Raw genomic sequence first — 25,202 nt, 5'->3', positions numbered from 1 at the left:
GGCACAGGACGGTTAGCCTTTATGTAAGCTTGCTTAATGGCTGCCGTAATCCACCTTGCAATGGACTGTTTTGAGGCTGGCCAGTCTCTTTTATTAGAATCATAAAGAACAGAGAATCTGTACGTCTAATCTGAGAAGTTCTTTTGACATAAATGCGGAGAGCCCTAACCACATCTAACTTTTCCATAGACTGTTGATCAGAATGGGAAGTAGATGAAAAGACCGTAACTACAATTTCCTGGTTCAGATGGAAAGCCGAAACTACTTTAGGAACGAAGTGAGGGAGAGTTCTCAACATCGCTCTGTCCTCGTGGAAAACCAGATATGGTTCCCGGCAAGACAGAGCTCCTAATTCTGAAACCCTACGTGCAGATGCAATAGCTAAAAGAAAGACGACCTTCCAGGTAAGACACCTAACATCTGCCGTAGGTAATAGCTTAAAGGGAGGCCCTTTAAGCATATCCAGTACCAGGTTAAGATCCCATGGTGCTGTAGGCGGAACGTAAGGAGGCTGAATATGTAAGACTCCCTGAAGAAAAGTCCTGACGTCTGGCAAGTCCGCTAATTTCAGGTGAAAGAAAACTGAAAGTGCTGAAACCTGAACTCTTAATGAACCTAAACGGAGGCCAGCTTCCAGCCCATCCTGAAGAAAAGCCAACAAGCGGGGAGACGAAAGGAAGATGCGTGACAGGACTTATTTTCGCACCATCTAATATATGCTCGCCAGATGCGAGCCGAAACCGGTTTTCTAGCTCGCAGCATAGTGTTCACTACACTGGGGGAAAAAACCCTAGCTCTCCAGAGGCTGGCTTCAACAGCCATGCCGTTAAAATGAGCTGAGGTAAATTCTGGTGACGAAAGGAGCCGGAAGACGATATCCTTGCCCTACCGCCATGGATATTATGTCTGAGTACCACACTCAACGAGGCCATGAGGGAGCTATTAGAATCACCGGCCGACCGCCTTGCCTCACTCGTCTGAGTACTCTGGGAAGAATGGGAATCGGGGGAAACAGATAACCCAACCTGAATTCCCATGACATGGACATCACGTCCACCGCTATTGCTAAGGGATCTCTTGCCCGGCAAGGAAGTGCTTTTGCTCCCTGTTGCCTGTGAGATCATAGTATCCAATTCCGGGCCGAACAAATCTGCTGCTGAAAAAGGAATGGTTTCAACGGACTTTTTCGATTCCGAATCTCCTTCCCAGGATTTCAGAATAGAGGAGGACACAGACGCTGAGTTCTGGGCCACCTCATAAAAGGTACCCCGATGCCTCTTTCAAATGTAAAGCCAGGGGAAGTAAAGTTGGTCTGCCCAGGTTTCCATGGCTCTAGCAACCCAAGCTGAAGCAAATGTTGGCCTAAAGGAAGAACCCGCTGCCACAAATATAGATTTCAGCTGTGATTCCACTCTGCAATCAGTGGCATCTTGCAGAGTTGCTGAACCTAGGACTGGTAGTAAAGTGTGTCTGGCCAAACGGGCTACTGGAATATCTACCTTAGGAATACTCTCCCAGCGAGCCACGTCTTCCTCCTGCAATAGATACAGGGAAGAGAATCTCCTGGGAACAGAGCACCTTTTATCAGGCTGTTTCCAGGCTCCCTCTGCAATATCTCTGAGTTCTACAAAAGGGGGAAAACGGATAGCCTTCCTCTTGGCCTTCTTAAACAGACTTCTGTCTAGGAGTAGGATCCTCCGGTTCTGGGAGGTCCAACGCCTGTCTCACCGCTAAAACCAAATCATTTATAAATTGGTTTTTAGTGTTTTCTTCCTGTTCCAAAGGTTGAACCTGGTCAGGATCAGAATTTATTTCCCCCTCCTCCTCTGAAAACCCCTCAGAGTCTGAAAGGACCATAAGGGGGATTAGCAGATCTAGTCCGCTTCCTTTTAGCAGGAGGGGTGTTTGGGGCTTCAAGTAACTGGTTTAGTTTGTCCAAACCCTTTATAAATGCTGCTGACCATGCCGGTTCTGTGGGAACAGGGGCCTGGTCCGTAAGCAATGAGGAAGGTCCTGGTATAGACGTTCCAATAGAACCTGTGGTAGCAGCGAGGTCCAATGAACTAGCATTATTAGTCGCCGAGGCTGCCACACTAGATGGCAACTCAGTAGATTGTGATATCATCTGTGCTAAAGAGGAAACCGACTGTGTCAGGGAGGCCACCCAGGCCGGTTCCTCTGTCAGTGGGGGCTTGAATATGCTGGGTTTGCGCAGGGGGGACCCCTATTTCACAGACAGAGCAGAGCGCCAATGGGTCTTTCTGCCCACATGGTAATTTTACATTACATCTTGAACATGTAAAATACTTTGCCATAGGGCCCTTTCCTTTATCTGTAATTTTATATAAAGGAAGGCACACCAAACACACAGCCTTAAATAGTTAATTTAGCTGAGAGAGAGAGAGCAGCTGAGAGAACAGTGGAAAAAAACAAGTAATCAACTAATCTAACATAAAAGTTGTACTTGTAATTTGTTAAACCAGAAAATATTATATTGGCAAGTAGGAGAACTACAATATAACCCCTACTAGCCCACTTTGCAATCAGCAATTACAATAATATGAGATTAAATAAATCAGATACTTAGCCCACAGGGCAAACAGGGGAGAAGTCCAACAGCAGTGTCCTGGTGCCTGCTCCCTCTGATCTGTGTCCTTTCCCGGGCTTCTCTTTGGCGCCAGAAGGCCAGGCTAGTCCAATATTTCTTGGAGAGTAGAGGAGCTCTATGTTCTAGCTCTCCCCCCCCTCTGATAAAGCTGTCTTTCTGAAATTTTTTTAGAAGCCACCTTTGGAAAAAACGGGTGGTGTACGGCAGAGTAGTGGAGACCTCAATATAGGTCTCCGCAGCGGATTTGAACCCCGATGCCCCCTCCTATGTATGAGGGGGGATCTTGGTATGGCCCCCTTCTGCTGTCTCTTTTCCTCTCCTCCGCGGAATCCAAGATGGCTACCGGCATTTAGATTCTTCCGATAACCGGCACTCCATACCCGCAGTGGCAGCGCCGGTTATCGGGGAGGCTCCAAGAGTGAGAGCGGTCCGGAGAGACTGCCTGTCACTCTGTTTTCAGGCACCCTATTTACTCTGCCAATGAGAGCCTCTGGCTCTCATCTAACAGAGCTGTGCCCTCGCTGCTGTTCTGGGAGTGTGTTCCCTATAGTTGAACACACTCCCAGGTCTGCCAACAAAAGAAGAGCTTCCTATTAAAAAAGGAATCTAATGAAATAAAATTAAAATTAAGTGAAAAATAAAATAAAAAAAACACTAGCAGTACTAAAACACAGCCCAACTCCTTTGGGCACCTAAAAAAACTGAACAGGGAGGGGCAGGGGGATTGTAGAGGGGAGGGGTCTGTCAGCAGTGCTAAAGATTAACTAGCTAGGTGCCAACTCCCGTGCACCCCTCCACAACCCATGGTAAGCAGTGTCCCCCAGACTGGATGAAAGAGAAAAAAGGATTTTCTCATAGATCCACTTGAGGGACACTGGAACCATGGGAATATGGAGGCTCAGGAAGGAATTCGCACTTTAAGAAATCCGATACAGAATCTGATCTCATCTTCTAGTCTAGGAGTTTTAATGAGAGGCTAGCAGCAACAAAACCGAAAATGGGGTTCACTAGACACTTCTGGCAGTACAGGAAACAGGTCTCTTGAACGGATGAGTTTGAGCTGGGTCTGGGGGAATTGGGGATGGAGCTCATCACTTCAAATCTGAACCTTCTTGGCAGGATTTTCCTTGCAGTGGAAAGAACACCAAAACTGACCAACCAGAGCTGCTCGTCCACTCATCTTTACTCTTACTGCGGGGACATCTGAGTGGCATTCACTGGGGGGGTTAGTCTGTTCTGTGTGGTCTTGTAGTCACAACCTATTTCAGATTGTGTACTAACAACCGTTTCCTTACCTTTTTCACTTAAAAGGGTCAGATAAAAGGGAGTAGTACCAGAGCCAAGTCTGGTGGGGCATCATCAGTTTAATTTTTGTTATTTTTTATTACTTGTTCAAAACGTCAGGCAAAACTACTGAATGGACAGTCCTGGGAAAGCAATCTGTGCGCAGCTTGGGAGGCTGAGGTTAGGTTGCAGCATATGCCCCGGTTGGTGCAGCTGGGCTGGCAGAAACAGCCTGGGCTAAGTCACTGACCAAGTACGGGCGCAATAGACTGGGCTGAGGGCGATTTGGTGAGGGTCATAAATAGTAGGGCTCTCAACATACATTCTTCTCAGCTTGAAAATTTGCTTTGTGAAGCATGAACCAAACCTGTTAAAAGGTTTCAGGTCTCACAGGTTACAGTCCCCATTTCCTCTCCCTAGTGAGGATACAGAAAAATGGGAGTCTCTTCCTAAGGTGGGTGCAACCACTGTTCACCTAAGACCATAACAATTCCATTCACAAATTAGCAATATCCTGTTTGGTCCTGAACTGGATACAATTATTAGTCAGGCCACAGGGGTAAATAGCTCTTTCCTCCATACTAATGTCAGGCATTTCACCTCTCAGGAAAAGCTAGGAGTTCTAATTCTAGAGGGCAATCCTCCACTCTTTGTAGGGGTCAACATAATGGCGTGTTCTCGTAGATGAAGTGTGAGACCTGTAATAAACATAATGAAGCAGAACAAGTTCATTGTCTCCATGGACATCAGGGATGCATACTAGCATCTCTGCCTTTCAGCCAGGTTACAGTGCAGTATTCTTAAATATCATGGCAGTTATGGCTGTTTTTCAGGGATCCAATGGAGTAACAGGTGTTACTTATCTGGATGACCTGTCGTTCATCCTTGTCTCTTCTCCACTCGTTTGCAGATGACAGTCCAGGCTTTAAGAGTCCCATGGGTGGATCATAACCTGCCACAAATCAAACCTATTATCCACCCAGGGAGAAATTATTCTAAAAACATTTTTTAAGACAGTTATATAGAACATAGTATATTCTTACCGGAAGACCAGATCTGCTCACACTAAAAGTCTCTATTGGTGTTAAGACAGATATTGATTCCATTATGCATGAAGGTCTTCTGAAGGATGTTTTCTTCCACTGAAGCAGTGCACTGTTCCATTCGAGGGTGTTGCAGATCAAGCTCATTTTCAAAATGTAAGTCACTTTAGTGAGTGGCAGAGTCTTCTACAGGTGGACATAATTCAGTTGGACAAATGCAACAGTGGTGGCATATATCAACCAAAGAGGCACCATGAGCTCTCAGGCAATAAAGTAAACCAACAGAATAATGTTCCAGCAATCCCAATAGTGTTCATTCCAGGGGTGGAAAACTGGGAAGCAGATACAGCAGGCATGTCCTACAACCTGGAGAATAGTTTCTTCACCTGGAGGTTTTTCTAGATTGTGGACAAATGGGATCAGCTTGATGTCAACATGATAGCATCTCTGTTGAACCACAAGGTGGAGAATAACTGCTCTAGGACAAGGGGACTCAGGGGTAAAATGTATCAAGCTGAGTTTCCAGCAGGTTTGCAGGACAGGAGATGTAGAGGGGAAGGAGTTTAGATTCTGTGTCAGATTTTTTGAAGTGTGTGCATGAGCCTCCATATCCCCACGGTTCCATTATCCCAGAATGGATTCAGAGAAAAGTTTTTATGCAAATACAAACATCCCGTTATGGTACCATTGATCATTTAAAATCTAATAAATAAATCAATATTTTTTATAGTAAATAAAAGAAATGGACATGTGTATGTAGAAAATTTACCTTGGCAAAAGAGTGCATTATTTCTGACAGAACATCTGAATCTGGCTCCGTTCCAATTCCCTTGATAAGCGCATCGCACATGAAGTGCCACATTTGTGTCAGGTAGTCTGGGCCACGTACCCTGGCACACTCCAACAACAGTGGCATGGACTCGGCAGCAGCAACTCTTACACGTACAATGGAAGTTAAGGTGAACCGGGCAAAAGTTTTTAAATTTATCTTTTTACATTCTACAGTATTTGAGTTGTACATGGATGACAAAAACCTAAGTAAAATACAGGTATTTTATGTTACATAATGTAAGTTTCATAGCAACTTTTTAAGTTTTCAATAGATTGACTGTCCCTGTTCACGGTTAAAATTGGACATAAAGGTTGCGTGTGTATTTTTACAAGGTTTTTTTTAAAAAATTCAAAAATGAAAGAATGTACAGAGAAAATTCACAGTTAAAATTAGTCCATCAAGTTCTAAAAAGGATATCATCATGGAAATAAAATTTAAGCAGTGGAACCATAAGTTTTACAACTTGTTCAGTGTACTCTACAAAGCCTTCCTTCAGTTCCTTAGCATAGCAAACCTGCAGAGAAAATAAGAGCAGAGTATTACCTGCAAAATAAAAATCATGGGAATATATATATCTACAAGTTAACCCGTGCATGATACTCATGCATTCTAGTCAAATCAAGCTACTTAAGGTGTTAAAAAGGTTCTTGTCATGCATTTGGGCCATAGCCCAGGCCTCCTCAGGGGAAGAGCGTTACTTCCCGACGCAAGCGCCCTTTTTTAACGTGGTTTTGTCTATCCAGACACAGGGATCTCTCTCAGCGGTCCTGAGTATCACACTCCTCTCACTGTCACCCCCGGCAACCACCAACCACTCCCCACTGTCACCTCCGGCAACCACCAACCACTCCCAACTGTCACTTCTACTTCAAGAAAAAATTATATATATATATATATATATATATATATATATATATATATATATATATATATATATATATATTTTAAATCTTTATAAACACTTTTAACAATTAACAAATTAAAAACATCTTGGTATACCAAATTTCAGCCCTTTCTGATTTTTTTTTTACACACACACTAAGAATTTAGTCGGTCAGTGTATAACTCCGCCCAGCAGGTGGCGCTGCAGCTTGGTTTTATTTTTTCCACACACACACAGACTAACACACTCCACTAGGCATTTATATTATAGATCTTTGCCACACGCTATAAGAGGAAGAAATACATTGAAGACATTCAGCATCAGTCAAGCAATTTTAATAGTTTTTCCCTCCTCACCGTCACACAGAAACAATCCCCAGCTTGAAGATTAGCTAAGCGGGTCCATGATAATCTCCATCCCAGTTGGCTTTGGCCATACACCCTTGAAAGTACATATGTAACTTGCAAATAGTGTATATAGCAAATTTGTGGGCTCCTACAATAGTCATGCTCATGCTAAGAACAAGTGACTGCTGCACTTTATTACCAACTATTCCTTATAAATAATTACGCTGCTTTATCATATTGATCCAACATACAAAAGAGTAAAGAGTATAAACTTACAGTTCCCCTGTGCATTTCAGCCTACATATCAAGTTAAATATCCAGTATGATCAGCAGGCAATTAAAAAAGACAACCTCATTTGTAAGAGGAGGACTTTCGTCTTACAAAAACAAAAAGGTGCCACAAAGTTTTACTGAGCAGGGGATAGGGAGACGGAGGCCAAGCACTGGCATTTACAGTGCTTGTTACCTAGAGGGCACATGCACTTTGTGATTACACGTGTGTATAAATGAGACCTTGTGACGCTGTATGAGATCACCCTTGTGGGGTTACAAGAAAACCTATCAGTTTTATCAGTCAAGTGGTTGAATGTTCCATAACAGGCAATTTTAAGGGTCATTTAAATAGGTTTTATGAACAACCAAGAAAGAAGATAATTTTTCATTAATAAAGTTTTTAAACATAAGTTTGAACTCCTTCAATTCTTTCCAAATATTTACGAGACACTGGTTTCTACTGATGTGATCAATTGCATCATGAAAATGGGTTCTGTACACAAACTAACCACAAGGTACACATAGATAGTAACCAAACTATATCCTGTGCATATACTTTTAGGTTTAAGGGGTCGCAGAATCCAAAGTCTACAAAAGAGGATGTCTGTACTCTACGTAAGATCTGTTTCTCTTAACCCATTTGGAGGACACTGCTGACTGTGTGCAAACTTTTGAGCCAAAGCCAATGTGTTTGGAGACAAAAAAGTAAAGCAATGAAATCTGGTGAACGTGTGGACAGAAGACCAGGTAGCTACTCGACCGGAGCTACATTTCGCGCCACCCACGAGATGCTGACCAAGCTGGTGGAGTGAGCCACAATTTCCTCTGGGACCAGAGAAGTCTACGAAAAGATTTTATGAGCGTCGTATAACACCAGTGTGAAAAATTTATCAAGCCCTGGGTTTGAAAAAAGATGTTGCCTATAGCAACCAATCAGATTTAACTAGATCTGATTGGTTGCTATAGGCAACATCTCCACTTCTTCAAACCGCAGCTTGATAAATTTAACCCCAGAAGTATTACGCATGGACACCGTGCGATCCACATTGATCGCAAATCCCTAACCGCATCCAACAGAAAAAGCAAAATCAGAGAACCAGATTGCAAGTCCCAGGGCAACGCAGGTATAACAATGTCCTTCCTGGTTGGTGTGAAATTTGAACATCACTTTCGGTTGGAAAGAGGCGCTGATCTATAAAATAGGTCTGTTCTCATGAACAATAAGGAAGTGCAACATGCAGGTCAGGGCCACCAACTCAGAGACCCGACACACAGCGAGTAAACAGGAGACCTTCCAGGACAGTTTTTAAGTGAACAGATTCTAAAGGTTCAAACTGCGACTTTTGCAACCCTGAAAGAAACAAATTCAGGTCCCACAGCAGAACAAGGTGGTTGAATGTGAAGGATAGCCTGAAGAAAGGTGTGACCCTCCAGCAACACAGCCAGTCGTTTTTTGAAAAAAGACAAAACAAGACGGAGACCTGAACCTTGAGAAGCCAAAACGCAGGCCCTTATGCAGGCCATCCTGGGGAAAACACAAACCAAGCTAGACGGAACAAAGAAGTGGGAGCACCACACCGATCACACCATCATCAGTTATTTATATAGCGCCACTAATTCCGCAGCGCTGTACAGAGAACTCATTCACATCAATCCCTGCCCCATTGGAGCTTACAGTCTAAAATCCCTAACATACACACACAGACAGACGTCAATTTTTGATAGCAGCCAATTCACCTAATTAATTTATTAGTATGTTTTTGGAGTGTGGGAGGAAACCGGAGCACCCGAAGGAAACCCACGCAAACACTGGGAGAACATACAAACTCCACACAGATAAGGCCATGGTCGGAATCGAACTCATGACCCCAGTGCTGTGAGGCAGAAGTGCTAACCACTAGGCTACTGTGATGTCCTGTCCTTAATCTTCGTCTGGAAGACCCAGTCAGAGAAACCTTTTCTGTGGAGAATTAGGGCCTCAGCCACCAGGTCGTCAAAACAAGCTGTGCCAAGTCCTGATGAAGGAATGGATCCAGGGCTGTTCTATCACCATAATGAGAAAACTGTCATACCAGCAACTTCTCAGCCAGTCTGGTGTCAGCAGAATTACCTGCACACCCTCCCTCTTGGCCTTCCTTAATACCTGGGGTAACAGAAATAAGAGACAAGATAAATAGATATTCCCTGGATGAATGGCATGGCAGCTTGAGTAGTCTGCCTCCCAATTGTCTACCCCTGAGATAAAGACAGGCAATATGGCCGGGGCACGATGTTCCGCTCAGCACGTGATCCTGGTTGCCTCCCTCATGGCAAGGGAACTTCTGGTTTCCCACACCACTGCGGTTCATTACATGCCATCGCTGTGGCGTTGTTGGACTGGACTCAAATGGGTCTGTTCTTCAGAACTATTTCTGTACCAAAGCATTGAAAATAGCCCGTAGCTTGAGAACATTGATAGGTAGCCTTGCCACATTCCGGGACCAAAGCCCCTGAAGACGGTAGTTCATTGTCAACGCACCCCAGCTGTATAGGCTGGCGTCTGAGGTTACTATGGTCCAGTCAAATATCGAGAGGGTACATCCCTGACAGATTCCTCGTCTTCAGACACCACAAGAGAGACTGAGGCTCAGTGGCGCCAAATGGAACTGTCGCCAATTGAGGAATGGACCTCGATCACCTTGCTAGTATCTTGTTTTGGAATGGCCGTGAATGGAAGTGAGCAATCTGTACCGCTTCGAAACAATACACCATCCACCCCATACGTTTCATGCACTGACGAATGGAAACGTGTTTTTGAATGGCCAGAACATTGTCTTGGGCAAAAACAACCTACTGTTGAACAGGAGACCCAGAAAAACCATGTGCTAGGTCGGTACTAGACTGGACTTTTTAAAATTTATGACCCAACTGTGCGACTGCAGTGTTTCCGCAAGTGGGACAAAAGAAGAGGAGCAGAAATAGCTTTGAATAGGAGATCATCAAGGTAGGGCAGAGCAAACACCCCTTTCTGAAGTAGGAGCGCTGCCGTGACTGCCATTACCTTTGTAAATGCACTCAGTGCTGTTGCCAGACCAAAGGGTAGAGATCGGAACTGTTAATGGGACACGTCCACCGTAACCCTAAGAAAGTTGTGGCGGGCTTCAAATATTAGTATGTGAAGGTATGCACCCTTAATATCCAAGGGTGCAATAAACTCGTTCCGCTCCATTAAGTTGATCATGGAGCGAACCAACTCCACCCTGAAGCTGGCTACCCTCAAGCGTAAGTTGAGGGACTTCAGGTTCAGGATGGGGTGGAATGAGAAAACTGTCTTTTGCACAAGAAAAAGGTTTGAATACCCACCCAAACCTCTTTGCTCTCTCGGGACAGGGACAATCAAACCTGAAAACAGGGACTGAATGACTCCCTGAAGGGCCCTTCCACTGGTGGTGTCTCATTAAAGGGGAGTAGAAAGGAAACACTGTAGGCGTTCCCAAGAGATCCAGATGTAACCTCTGGTCGCAAAAGACGAGCTCTCACCACGGAACTTCCAGGCAGTGGAAGAGTAAAGTCATGCAGGTTGCTTGTCAACTGGTTTTGGTCCAGAACATCTTCCTGCACAAGCCTGCCTATCCCTCGGAGGTGCCCCCCCCAATAGGGCATAAAACTGGCCTCTCGTGGCAGCTCCCCATGACCTACCAACAAAGCGAAAGGACCGAAACCTCTGACCCCTTTCCTAGAGGCACTTAACTGTAAGGAGAGAACTCTTCCCTCCAGGGGCCTGCCTCCAAAGATCTGAGTCACAGTGTACACATCTGGCCACTATAGCCAAGGAAGAAGTTCTGGACAAACCCAGACCAGCGTACAGGACAGTGTCGCCCAAATACTTGGACGATTCCTTAATATGTTTGGCTTACTGTTAATTCGAATCTAGGCATTCCTGACTGTACGACTTCACTGAGTGCACTCGCCCACCTTTCTACCACTTTGATCACCCAGATAGTTGCCACAATGGGTTAAAGCGAAGAACCAGAGGTTAAATAGATTTCAAAATCCTTTCACAATTCCTGTCCATGCTGTCTTTTAAAGGAAGCAGCAGTAGGGATAGGAATGGTAGTGGATTTCACCAGGTGTGCAATGAGGGCATCCACACACTGCTGAATCTCCCATGATGCAATGTCTGCATGCGAGAAGGTTATGACAACCGGAACTGTTTTGGATCCTGAAATCAGGTTTTAACCTGGCCTCACCCCAAATTTTGGATAACTGCGGGCAGGAAGGAAGGAAAAGAAACAGGTTGTCAGACCACAAAATAAGGTCATCCATCCCCTGTCTACTAGAGGAATCATCCTCAGATATCTCTGGAATCTCCCCTTCCTCCTAAGGGGTGTGTTGCGAATCGAACTCTCCTAACCCCTAGACCTAGAAATGAGCCCGACTCTTACGCGCCAAGGACTCGCTGAGACACCTCTCCCTAATGAGGGGTATCTATAGACAGAGCCCTTAGAGAAGGAGTACGAAAAGCATTGTCAAATACCGTTCCGGCCCGAGCTGTTTTCCGTCTAAGATCCACAATGGACCTAGCCAGTTCCATAGCCCAGATAGGCCCGAAGAAATCGGGTGCATCCCCTGCAGATTAACACAGACCTACATCCTTAAGGTCACAAGCCTCGCATCTGGATCAGACCGTCCACTAGGCAGCTTTGCTTGACACCTGAAACAGGTGAAATACACTAGCAAGTTGTTCCCGGCAGCTTTGAACCTGGAACTATTCCCTCTCTGATATCTTGTATAAACAAACATAAGAAAAGGAAAAAAAAAGAGGATTTTTGTACTTACGTTAAATCCGTTTCTCTGATTCCGTCTGGGGGACACTGCTTACCATGGGGACGTTCTAAAGCAGCTCCTTAAGGGTGGGACGGCTCTGAAAACCCTGCTCGTAGAGCACTACGAGCGAAATTTGAATCCACGGATGCAAATACATTAAACTAGTAAAATTTTGTAAAGGTGTGGACAGAGGACCAGGTGGCTGCCCTGCAAAGCTGATCTGCAGAAGTCCCCATTTCTCGCTGCCCACGACGCCCCTACCGATCTGGTGGAATGGGCTGTAAGTCTCTCTGGCACAGGACGGTTAGCCCTTATGTAAGCCTGCTTAATGGTTGCCGCAATCCATCTTGCAATGGACTGTTTTGAGGCTGGCCAGCCTCTTTTGTTCGAATCAAAGAACAAACAGAATCTGTACGTCTGATCTGAGAAGTTCTTTTGACATAAATACAGAGAGCCCTAACCACGTCTAACTTTTCCCATAGACTGCTGATCAGAAAGAGAAGTCGATGAAAAAACTGGAACCACAATTTCTTGGTTCAAATGGAAAGCCGAAACTACTTTTGGAACAAAAGAAGGGATTGTTCTTAATACTGCTCTGTCCTTGTGAAAAACCAGATATGGTTCTCGGCAAGACAGAGCTCCCAATTCAGAAACCCTACGTGCAGATGCAATTGGCAAAAGAAAAACGACCTTCCAGGTCAGACACCTAAAATTTGCTGCCAGTAGTGGCTCGAAAGGAGGCCCTTTAAGCATATTCAGTACCAGGTTGAGATCCCAAGGTGCTGTAGGCGGAACGTAGGGAGGCTGAATATGTAAGACTCCCTGAAGGTCTTGACGTCTGGCAACTCCGCTAACTTCAGGTGAAAGAAAACTGAAAACGCCGATACTTGAACTCTTAAGGACCCTAAACGGAGTCCTGCTTCCAGCCCATCCTGAAGAAACGCTAATAATCGAGTAAGACGAAGAGACGTGTGACAGGACTTATTTTCACACCATCTGTTATAGGCTCGCCAAATCCGATGATTAATGAGAGCTGACACAGGTTTACGAGCTCACAGCATAGTGTTCACTACACTGGGGGAAAAACCCCTAGCTCTCCAGAGGCTAGCTTCAACAGCCATGCCGTTAAACTGAGCCGAGTTAAATTCTGATGACGAAAAGGACCTTGTAGAAGAAGGTCGTCTCGTGACGGAAGACAATATCCTTGTCCTATCGCCATGGAGACTGTCCGCGTACCACACTCAACGCGGCCACGGGGGAGCTATTAAAATCACCGGCCGACCGCCTTGCCTCACTCGTCTGAGTACTCGAGGAAGCATGGGAATCGAGGGAAACAGATATCCCAACCTGAATTCCCATGACATGGTCATCACGTCCACCGCTACGGGGTCCCTTGCCCTTGCGCAAAACCTGTGAACTTTTTTGTTGTGTCTGGAGGCCATGAGATCTTTATCCGGAAGACCCCACCTCCGAACTAGAGTCTGAAATACTTCCGGATGGAGGGACCACTCCCCTGGCATCATCGCATTGCGACTGAGGTAATCGGCCTCCCAATTTTTTATTCCTGGAATTAACACCGCAGAGATTGCTGGAACATACTGTTCTGCCCAAAGAAAAATCTGAGCTGCAACTCTCATTGCCACTGCACTCCTTGTTCCTCCCTGTCTGTTGACATATGCCACAACCGTGGCATTGTCGGACTGAACTCTGACTGGGTGCCCCTGAAGGAGAGTCTGGGCCCCCCGAAGCGCTAAAAGAATTGCCTTCAACTCCAACGTGTTGATTGAGAAGGCTGATTCCTGAACTGACCAGAGCCCCTGGAGCCTGAGGTGAAGGACTACTGCTCCCCAACCTCTCAGGCTGGCGTCTGTTGTGGCTATGATCCACGAGCATGGAGCAAAGGACCTGCCCATCAACATGTGATCCTGATTCAGCCACCACTGGAGCGATTCTCTCGCCCCCGGAGAGAGCGAGATCCTCTGGAGATCCAAACGCAGGTGGGAACCCGACCATTTTGTCAACAGATCTCACTGGAAGCATCGAAAATGAGCCCGACCGTAGGGGATCGCTTCGAAGGAGGCCACCATCTTTCCCAGCAGCCGCATGCACAAACGAACTGAGGGACTGGGAGAGGACAATACCCGAGATGTTACACTCTGAATAGAAGTAATTTTTTCCACCGGCAGGAACACCTTTTGCTGGCTGGTGTCCATGAGGGGTCCTAGGAAGACCATGCGTTGGCACGGGACCACCTGGGATTTCTTTAAGTTTATCAGCCACCCATGGCTCTCGAGAACCGATATTGTGAGGGATAGGTGCTGACGTAGGCAATTTTCTGAGGAGGATTTGATGAGCAAATCATCCAAATAAGGCACAACCTAAACCCCCTTTAAGTGAAGACACGCTGCCATCACCGACATGATCTTCGTGAAGACCCTCGGCGCTGTGGAGAGGCCGAAGGGAAGAGCCCAAAACTGATAGTGGGAGGTCCCCACTGTGAATCTTAGGAGACTGATGTTCGCTCCAAATGGGAACGTGGAGGTATGCGTCCTTTATGTCTATGGAGGCCATAAACTGATCTTTCTCTAAGCTGTTTATCACCGACCTTAGGGACTCCATCCAAAATTTGTCTACTCGTAAGTGCACGTTGAGCTTTTTAAGTTCAGAATGGGTCGAAAGGACCTGTCCGGTTTCTTGATCAGAAAGATTTGAATAAAATCCCTTCCCTTTCTGGTTGTCCGGGACCCTGCAAATTACTTTTTGCAAAAGAAGAGAGGCGACACAGGCCTGTATTGCCTGTCTTCTTAGTGGATCTCGGGGAAGCGGTTACAAAAAAACGATGTGGTACCAGACCCAGCAGGTCTATCCTGTACCCCCCTGATATAATGCCCCGAATCCAAGGGTCTTAGGATGACGTTGCCCACTGTTCCTGAAAAAGCGACAGACGTTGCCCCACTGTCGCCACCCCCAGGGGAATAGAGTGGAAGTCAGGACGCAGGCTTCTCTTGAGACTTGGAGGCCTGACGCCTAGCCGCAAACGAGGACCTGCCTGACCGATAGGCCTCGAGCATTCGGTTGTCTACCTCTAAATGACTGCCCCCCTTAGCAAGTGGGTCCCCCGAAAGGGCTGATGAAAGGAGCTGAACCGTGGGGCCCGTCCCCTACCTAAGAGTACCGTCAAAGTGGTGCTTTTGCCCCCCGTTGCCTGGGAAATCATAGTATCCAATACCGGGCCGTAGAAACCTGCTGCTGTAAAAGGAATGGTTTCAACTGACTTGATTCCGAATCTCCCTCCCAGGGTTTCAGCCATAACGTTCTTCTTGCTGAAATAGATGCAGCTTGAATAGAGGAGGACACAGACGCTGTGCTCTGGGCCGCCTCAAAGATACCCCGATGCCTCTTTCAATTGTAAAGCTAGGGGAAGTAAATCAGAGTCCTGTAAAGCCTCTGCCAGTTGATCTGCCCATGCTTCCATGGCTCTAGCAACCCAAGTTGAAGCAAATGTGGGTCTAAAAGAAGAACCCGCTGCTAGAAATATAGATTTTAGCTGAGATTCCACTCTGCGATCAGTGGCATCCTGCAGAGTTGCTGAGCCCGGGACTGGTAGGAGTGTGTGTCGGGCCAAACGGGCTACTGGAATATCCACTTTAGGAATACCTTCCCAGCGAGCCACGTCCTCCTCCTGCAATGGATACAGGGAAGAGAACCTCCTGGGAACAGAAAACTTTTTATCAGGCTGTTTCCAGGCTCCCTCTGCAATATCTCAGTTCTACAGAAGGGGAAAACCAGATAACCCTCCTTTTGGCCTTCTTAAAAAGACTTCCGAAGCCGGAGGATACTACTCCTAGAGACAGAAGGTCCAACGCCTGTCTTACCGCTAAAACCAATCAATAAACTGACTGTGTTCTCTTCCTGTTCCAAATGTTGAACCTGGTCAGGATCAACAATTGTTTCCCCTTCCTCCTCTGAAAAACCCTCAGAATCTGAAACAACCATAAGAGGATAAGTGGATCTAAGCCGCTTTCTTTTAACATGGGGAATGCTGCGGACCATGCCGGTTCTGTGGGAACAGGGGCCTGGTCCGTAAGCAATGAGGAAGGTCCTGGTATAGACGTTCCAATAGAACCTGTGGTAGCAGGGAGGTCCAATGAACTAGCATTATTAGCGGCCGAGGCTGCCACACTAGATAGCAACTGAGTATATTGAGAGATAATCTGTGCTAAAGAGGAAACCGACTGTCAGGGAGGCCACCCAGGCCGGTTCCTCCGTCAGTGGGGTCTGACTAAGCGGGGTTTGCGCAGAGGGGACCCCTGCTTCACAGTCAGAGCAGAGCGCCAACGGGTCCTTCTGCCCACAGGTTAATTTAACATGACATCTGGAACATGTAAAATTTTTTGCAATAGGGCCTTTTCCCTTATCTGACATTTTAAAAGGAAAAGCACACCAAACACTAGATAAAGATATATTGAGAGAGAGAGAGCAAGCAACAAGAAACCAACTAATCTATAATAAAAGTTGTACTTGTATGTGTGTAACTGACAGTGTAATATTTATGCAAGTAAGAAAATTACAATAATCCTTACTAGCCTCCCTCCTCAAACCATAAAATACAGTTTGTAAATGGTTAAAGAAAAGGTTTTTTGGTACTTGGCCAAAAGGGCCACACAGGGGAGAAGTCCAACAGCAGTGTCCTGGTGCCTGCTCCCTCCAAGACAAGTTCCTTCCCAGGCTTCTTTGGCGCCAGAAGACCGGACTGTACCACTTGTGCTGAAGAGCAGGGGAGCTCTGTGATAGTTCCCCCTCTGCAGCTTTCTGTCTCTCCTTTTTTTTTTTAAAGGAACTTATCTTTCTGGCAGAGTTATGGAGACCCCTTAGAAGAGGTCTCTTGCAGCGATATATACCCCGATGTCACCTCCTGTTTTCCTGAGGGGGGTCTTGGTATGGCCCCCGCTCTCTCTCTCCTTTGCTGCGCACCTCCGCAGACCGATGACGTCATCGTGGCCGCCGGCGCAGTATTCCGATAACCGGCGCTCTGCCTGCAGTGGCAGCCCCGGTTATCGGGGGAGCCTCCAAGAGTGACAGCGGGCCGGGAGACCGCTTGTTGCTCTGTAATCTGACCGCTAATGCTCTGCCATTAAGAGCAGTCTGCTCTCTCTGACAGAGCCCGGTCAGTGCTGCATCCTTTCTGGGAGTGTGCTCTCCATAATAGAGCACACTCCCAGCTCTGCCCTAAGTCTAACTAAACTAAAAAATAAAGAAAATTAAAGTTAATTAAAGATAAAATAAAAGAAAAACTAGCTGTTTCTAAAACTTGCCCAACTCCTTTGGGCACCTAGAAAAAAAACTGAAGAGTAAGAGGCAGGGGGATTGTAGAGGGGAGGGGTCTGTCAGCAGTGCTAAAGATTAACTAGCTAGGTGCCAACTCCCATGCTCCCCTCCACAACCCATGGTAAGCAGTGTCCCCCAGACTGGATGAAAGAGAAAAATAAATAAAAAAAAATAACAAATCGTAGAAAACAATGACTGATCTAACAGTTTTACTCAAGTGCTAATATATATATTAAATTGAATTAAATATTGATATAATTAAATATTTAAAGAGAACACTCAATATACAGAGAAAGTACTGAAACGTAACTTAGGAAAGGGTCAGTGCTCAATAAGAGTGTAGAGTGATAATTGTGGAAAAAAGGTACTCAGATTAAAAAAAAAAAAAAAAAAAAAAAAAAAAAAAAGAGTACAATAGTAAAAATAGTGACCCACAAGGCTGTGATACCGTTCCCACTGGAGATCCCAATAGCTCCTTCTATAAATGAATTGTTTGCACATCTGGACTTCTATATGTCAATGGATGATATTATATCAGCCAAAAGGAATAAATTGAGTATACTACTTGCTATGGTTTGAATGGAGAGTTCAAAGGCACCATATTGTACGCTCAGTGGAACAAGTGAAGCCCAAACTCACCTCATCCCCTCCTTTCAATCTCCGTCTTTCCCCTTCTTGTCTCTATACCCTATTCCAGTGTTTCCAAACTGTGCGCCTTGGCTCACTGAGGTGCCTCGGTCGGGGCCAGTAGTAAGCAAGGCGGGAGATTACTTGGTAATTATTTTGGCTTAGGGGTGATTTGAAAAAAAATTATGGAAACCCTAAGGGTGTCTTGAACTGAAAAAAATTGGGATCCACTGCCCTATTCAATAGAGTTGTTTAGCAAATACGCATCTCTTGGTGTGTTCACACATCTTCCACTATTCTGAATGCGAAACTTGATGTATGAATCGCCTTGCGGATGTTGTGAATGACTTTTCACAAAATTATGTGAACTATTTGAATATTATTTAACAGACAGCTAAAAGTAAAAAGTAATAGCAAACTATGTCATTTACCTACACTTCTTTAAACCAACAAATTCTTGTACAAATGCAGACATTTAGATATGTCTTGAAGCTTTAATTAAAAAGGAGTGTGAAACAAATTCCGAAACATTACTACTTGTATCTGTGATACCTACAAGCATCTGACATGCAGTTGCCTTCTCTTCAAGTCCAGCAGTTTTAATGCCAAAACTTTGCTGGTCACCAAGGTTAACAAATTCCCATCCATCATCATCACCCATGCTCTCCATATCTTGTGCTGTGAAGAGGAAGAAAGCCAACATAATTGAAATAGTAGGTCACTTTGTACTATTAATAAAGCACTATGTAAAGATTGCCATACTTTTACATAAGTTAATACTTAGAATAATCTTCATTCTCCTGATCATCCATGTGTACCATTTATTACACAACCAAACCATCAGTAGGAGACAGGAGTTCTGATCCTGTGATTCTCACTCGTGTTATTAGATTGGTGAGAACAGGGCTGCGCTGGACAGTGGCAGGGCAATTATGTTCAAGTCTCTTGGCCACAATACTATACCGTTAATTAACAGTAAGTACTTGCCTAAGGTGGAATATCTAGTAACTCCAGTCCTCAGGGATCATTAATGGTAACCATTTTACTGTCAAGTCCACTCTCAGAATTAGGGCAGTGTGAGATAGGGATGTACAATCTAACAGTATTATATTAATACCATGCTAATTTAAAAAAAGAGAGAAAAGGACTAAAGTGAAATTTCCATTTTTATTACAGTAGTTTTACAAAAACATACAGAGCCAAATACTAGGTTTTTTAAGCACTGTAGTTATCATACAACGTCATAATGCTGCAACATTATTTCAACATTAGAGTTACAGCAACAGTGTGCTTGTGACTGGGGGTGGCTCAGTTATGTTTGTACAACAAAATCTGTAGGATACACGAATATATTTTGTCTTAAACATTAGCTCGACACTTCCGTGGCTTAAACCGCATCCTTGATTGAAGGCTTGAGAAATATTGTCTACTGAATGTCCACGTACATACGGTTATTGTGATAAATTTTAATATTTTAGGGGTATTTGTCATCACTCAAGTATAACGAGCTCAAGTCAGATGAGGTTTTTGAAAGACACTGATCTGACCAAGAAACCCATTCTAAATAGGATAACACTGGGAGTAGCGTTCTGAGAGCATAATCACTATTGTTAGACAGGGAAATGTTACGCTCACCAAGCATATTCTCTTTTAGAAATGGATGATTCCTGCTCAGAAACTGACGGTGTTCTAAAGCTCTAGTATGACTGCACTAATAGGTGAAATTGGTTACATGTAGAATCTTTAAAGAGAGGCATTCACCATGATGCATTCATACACAATAGATATGCTGAAACACAATGTTAGTAGGCCTTAGGAACTGTAGTTGAGAAACCCTTCGGTTACCATGTTCAGTTAGTCATTAAAGCACAAACATTAACCCGCCTGACAATTCTGTTAAATCTTCTTGGAACATATCTATAAAGTCTTTGACTGCTTAAGTACCAATTGACTGCTTTCTGTATCAATATAACTTATCTGATCCTGTTCTATTCTCTGGGGTAATTTACATACTATATTCTCACTGAATATTGTGTTAGACAAGTTTACACAATTATAAGTAGGAGGGGAAATGAACTCACTGTCAAGGAGAGCCACCTCTGGTTTAATAGATGCAGTTTTCATGAGAGGTCCCATGACCACAGGGAGGTATTGCTGGAACTCTTTCCCAAGGATCTTACACATACGTGCCCAAGCAGAAATCATGTATGAAATCTTAGGAGAAACAATGTATACAATTAAGTGCCCGTACACATTTTGTTGATTGAAAAAGGTACAAGATAACATCTACAACTTTATCTTCAAAAGCTGTAAAAGAATAACGTATAAAACGTTTGAGGCAACCAGTTTGACTTGCCGTGTTTTGACTGCTCCCATGAGAAGTGGTGACAAGAATATCCATTGTGGTGGTATCACGTTCTTAGCAATAGTGACTACTACTGTTACTAATTCAATAATCTTTTAGTCTGTAAGCTCTCATGTACGGTTTATGTCATGTTGCATGTTATCGCTAAGCTTATGTTAAATTAAAATTTGTGTGCTATTTTTTCTAATGTTTTGTGCACTATAGAGTCTATGCTAACTAGTACATATGTTTGGTGATCAACATGCAAGATAGAAATGAATATATAAATGCAGGTAAGGCATTTACTCTTATAAGCAAACAAGTTGTACAGATAACAATCAGCACAGTCAATATGCGAACATTTCACACACCTGAGGATCATCATCTTCTAACTCACTGAAGTCCGTCTGAGTCTTTAGCAACAGTTGCATCACATCTGATGCATCTTGCATGAACTGAAACAACAAGGGACAGCTTGTAATATTCAGTCAGTTAACTCAGTGGAATCCTTCCATACGCTAGTCTCCCGCAAAACTTCAGCCACAGGTGACCAAGCTTATACTCAATCTCTCAACAAGTTACATAGTTTGTTTATAACTTTCATTGTACAACATAATATACAATAAAATCAAACAAGTTATTGAATCTTTGAAGTGTGTTTTCACATTCCCTCATTTTGTTTTACATCAAGATAACATATGAAAGAAAGTAACTTCTTAATCTTCTACTGTAGACAACATTTTCTTACGTTTTCTTTTTAAAATAGCAAACATTCTCATTTACAGCATATTTAACTCAATATTTTAAGTCTAACAAAACATAGTAACAGTTCACTTGGTGACCTTTCACTAAAGAAATGCAAGTAACCTTGCTGCTTCTCCATTTTCGCATTGTTTGAATAGCCGCATATAATTTATTAGTTATAGGGAGTAGACTTTAGGTGGATATTAGAGTTCCACCTAGAAAACAGGAAGACAGGAGAGTATAGGTGGGAAAAATTAGAAGCAAGATGAAGGAGAAGGGTATAGGAACAGGAGTTCAAGTCGGCTCTAGTTTTCAGGGGGACAATGAAAAAGTAGTTTATAATTGCTTAATCAAAAGCCCAGTTGATACAAATGTTAAGGGGCTGTACACTTCTAGTGTGTGTATATAATATCTTTCCCAACAGTTATAGAGTAGCTCCCCTATTGAAATTACCCTATTTTGACAGCTCCCAATAGAGGTGGTGGCAGGGTTATCCATTGTCACTGTGTAATTTTCTTAGCAATAGTTACTATTACGGTTACTAACTCAATAAGCTTTTCGTCTGTAAGCTCTCATGAACAGCACCCTGTACGGTTTAGTTCATGTCATATGTCAGCACTAAAGTTTCACCATATAGCACTACAAAAATTGAAACTCACTGAATAAAATCCACTGGAGCCAAGCATAAGTCTTACCTTATCCTTACCAACAGCCAGACCAATAAGACTGATGCACTCAATAGTTTTTCCTCTGAGAAGGCGGAGTTCTTTCTGTACAGCATTTTCCACTATATGCTTCAGGGAGGGCATGAACAAATCATAATAGGGAACAAATTTTTCTTCAGCGGTGTCTGCAACAGAGGCTATTGATGTCACAACTTGTTCTAATACCAGCTTTGTGCCTTTCTGAATTAGCTGATGGGCAATGAGAAAAAAGAAGGATTACTTAACCGTTCCATATTCATGTGCATTGTGCAAAGTGATTATGCTTTGTTCTCTCAGCCTAAACCTACGATGGGCACTACGACACTTCAAAGACCACATGGTGTGGACCTTTGACTTCACAAGGGCTGCTCATTACCCTTAAATCACAGTAAGAAGTTAAAATACATTTAATCAAAAGGAAGACACACCTATATATAAGAGAGCAGGCACTCTAAACAAGTGTTACAAGCTAAAAAAAATACTATTTTAACAAAGCAGGTAAAAGCCAGGGGCCACAGGTGAATGCTCAGAGGGCCGCCTGTTGCCCATCTCCGGGCCAAACAAAGAATTAAATGCACTTTCAAGAAGCTATATTCCATGAGTAGTCAAAAAAAGTTACAAAAAATAATGGAGAATTACAGTAACACGAAACAGTGTTTATATTCACTGAACATACAGCCTACAATTCAAAAAATCTGATCCCATGTTGACTAGTTTCAAAATGACCGTAACTACAATTACTTTTCTCAGCACAAACATAAGAAAAGTGGTCATACAAATGAATTCAATGACAGCAAAGATCACTTTGTAAAACTTGACAACTTTAGGGATCAAAAGACAAAAAGTACTTGATGAATTATGCCTTACAAATGAAATAATGCATTACAACTTCCCTACAACTAAAGTTATGGGACCTCTACAGCAGTTTCTGAATAGAGGATATACATATCAAGAGCAAACAGTAGTTGCTCAACTACCACAACATTCTAAAGGTTAATAACGAAGCATCAACTCTTGTGTGCCATTAGGAAATGAAAGTAGATGCCTACATGAACATTTATGCTTAAAAGGATCAGTATACACCCAATAGCTAAAATTGGGCTATACTAACCAGGCATAACACAAGAACCAAAAAAGATGGCTTTATAATTCAAGCTGATAAAATAATTGATAAAGGTGAATACTACAACCCTAACTTAAAACACCAGGTTAATGCAATCCCAACTGTTGGGTAACCAGATATTCATCCAAAGCTTGGGAGTGTATACCACCTGTACCAGAATTGTTCAAAGTTAAAAAATTCCTACTATATATCATGTATTCAAATTAATTATTAAAATCTCTATTAAATATTTCACATCACAGAAGATGTTATACAAAACTAAACCATGGGTCCTCCTTTAATCAAAGCACTTATTGGAGGGAAATTAAACAAACTTTGCCTCTATATTGCCGAAAACGTTTGTCCATTAACATGCTTATTTGATAAATACCGAAGTTTCTTACACTAATGTGTTAAGCTAAAAGGATAACTATTTATACATCCAAAGCTGCAACAAACTTGTTACTGCTAGTAAAATACAGCATTACAAATGTAAAGTGCAGAGGGGAGTTGGGTAATGATCATGTGTGTTACTCTCCACCACCACCTTGGACAAATATCTGCTAGAAATTAACCTCTAAAAATACATCTAAAATACTTAAGGATAGGCTTCGTGTAAAGTTATATGTAGCCAAACACTCCAGAAATTAATTATACATGTCTAATTCTAAGCAGTTTATTTAACTGTAATGGGAATATTTTCTAAATACAAATATCTACATTTAAAGTAAACTAATCAGTTAAGAGATATTAACTAATACATTGGTTTAATAAATACCAATTTTTCCTAAACATTTACCTAACAAATAGTACACAATATAATAGAGAAGTTTGCCCAGTTTTCATACAGTACGCATTACAAAAGATGGGCCATTCATTTTATTCATACCTCTTGCAGCTTGACCACCATAGTAGAATGCAAGTGTTTAACCAGATTATCCAAGTAAGGAACCAGGAGTGACTTGGGGCAATCTTCTGTGAAGTTAATCAGTGCAGCAGCTGCATGGGCCTGGACACGAGGGTTACCTTGATCTTCCATGGTTTGCAACAGGCTTGCAATCACCTTTAGAGAGAAAAAGATAGTGGTATGGTTGAATGGGTTTTTGTTTTAGTGATCAAACTTCGGTTTGGTGGGTCAACACATTAGCAACAAACTGGAAATAATGAATGTAGCACATACGCTCAGTTTGCTCCCAAGTCTTTATTGCTCCCATATTACACTATAACCTGTTTGGCCCTGACCAGCCAATGAGATTACAACTGAATGGGCATTGTAATAATTCAAGTCATGCCCCTGCACACAGCACTGTTTATGCAGAGAAGAGCAAAAAACAAAAGAAAAAAAAATAAGCAAAACTGCATTTGCAAAACATAAATATTAATGCATAGTGGAAAACATAGTGGGTTCTTACTTTCTCATGAAATTTCTTCTGGAAGGCAGGAGCAAAGTCTGTAGCCATCTGTCCGATAGCATTACATGCAGCATAACGCACTCGGGGGTGCTAAAACAGTGAACACAAGAGATACTCAGATTTTTCAGTGTCATAAGCATATAAAAAATTAAAAAAATGCACCCATTACCACCTCCTCATAGCATGATCCTATAAAGAAGAATATGTGTTTCCATTTTAAGGTTGATTTAAAGGGTGAACTTTTAAGATGGTATGTTCAGACATTTTGTTATCCAGTGACCCAATTAAAACTAAAAGAGACGGCCAAATGTCTAAGTGTATACAGATAGGATTCTTACTGGGTCTTGAAGAAAGAGCAAAACAAAGTTGACCATCTCATTAAGGATGCTCTCCATTTGCTGATGACAACCCTCTCCAATGGCTGATAATGCCATAAGACCAGCATGTCTGTACTTCCAGTCAGCTGTAGAAAACCAAAGTGAGAATTTATAGAAGTATGTCAATGCAGATACCTTCAAACATCGGAAAAAAAACATAGGCTACCATTTTAGAAATTGATTGAGCGCATTTTCAGGTCCACTGTTGGTATATACTTAGTGATGAAAGCAGTTAGAGCACAGCTATCTGTAACATTAGGCATATCACTCTAAAATGTTCTCACCAGTGTAGTATTAAAATCTATTTGCTATGTCCTGCTTTCACTCTCCCAACCAACGATTTCCCTCCCTAACCTGTATAATGTTCTCCAGGCCTATGGTGACGTATCTAGCTATAAAATAAATTATACAAATTCAGATGCCCTATTGCTCCATGTCTCCCCCCAGGAGGCTGAAGTATTACGGTCCTCTTTCAAATTCAAATGGCA

At 43.1% G+C, this 25,202-nt stretch overlaps 1 protein-coding gene across 1 annotated transcript in view; it reads right to left on the bottom strand.

Annotated features, from left to right (window-relative positions):
* Positions 1 to 25,202, bottom strand: part of IPO5 (importin 5) — a 49,735-nt gene that overhangs the window by 7,547 nt on the left and 16,986 nt on the right. The window contains exons 11-19 of the mRNA XM_075199927.1: positions 24,676 to 24,800; positions 24,338 to 24,427; positions 23,815 to 23,988; positions 21,815 to 22,033; positions 20,747 to 20,830; positions 20,113 to 20,245; positions 18,588 to 18,709; positions 6,185 to 6,281; positions 5,705 to 5,877 (exon numbers count right to left, since the gene is read on the bottom strand). Coding sequence (XP_075056028.1) covers positions 5,705 to 5,877; positions 6,185 to 6,281; positions 18,588 to 18,709; positions 20,113 to 20,245; positions 20,747 to 20,830; positions 21,815 to 22,033; positions 23,815 to 23,988; positions 24,338 to 24,427; positions 24,676 to 24,800 — 1,217 coding nt within the window. The remainder of the gene's footprint in view (positions 1 to 5,704; positions 5,878 to 6,184; positions 6,282 to 18,587; positions 18,710 to 20,112; positions 20,246 to 20,746; positions 20,831 to 21,814; positions 22,034 to 23,814; positions 23,989 to 24,337; positions 24,428 to 24,675; positions 24,801 to 25,202) is intronic.

Source organism: Mixophyes fleayi, chromosome 2 (genome assembly GCF_038048845.1).
Source record: "Mixophyes fleayi isolate aMixFle1 chromosome 2, aMixFle1.hap1, whole genome shotgun sequence".
Lineage (NCBI taxonomy): Eukaryota > Metazoa > Chordata > Amphibia > Anura > Limnodynastidae > Mixophyes > Mixophyes fleayi.
The sequence above is the reverse complement of the archived record's forward strand: the minus strand, read 5'-3'. Positions and strand labels throughout refer to the sequence as shown.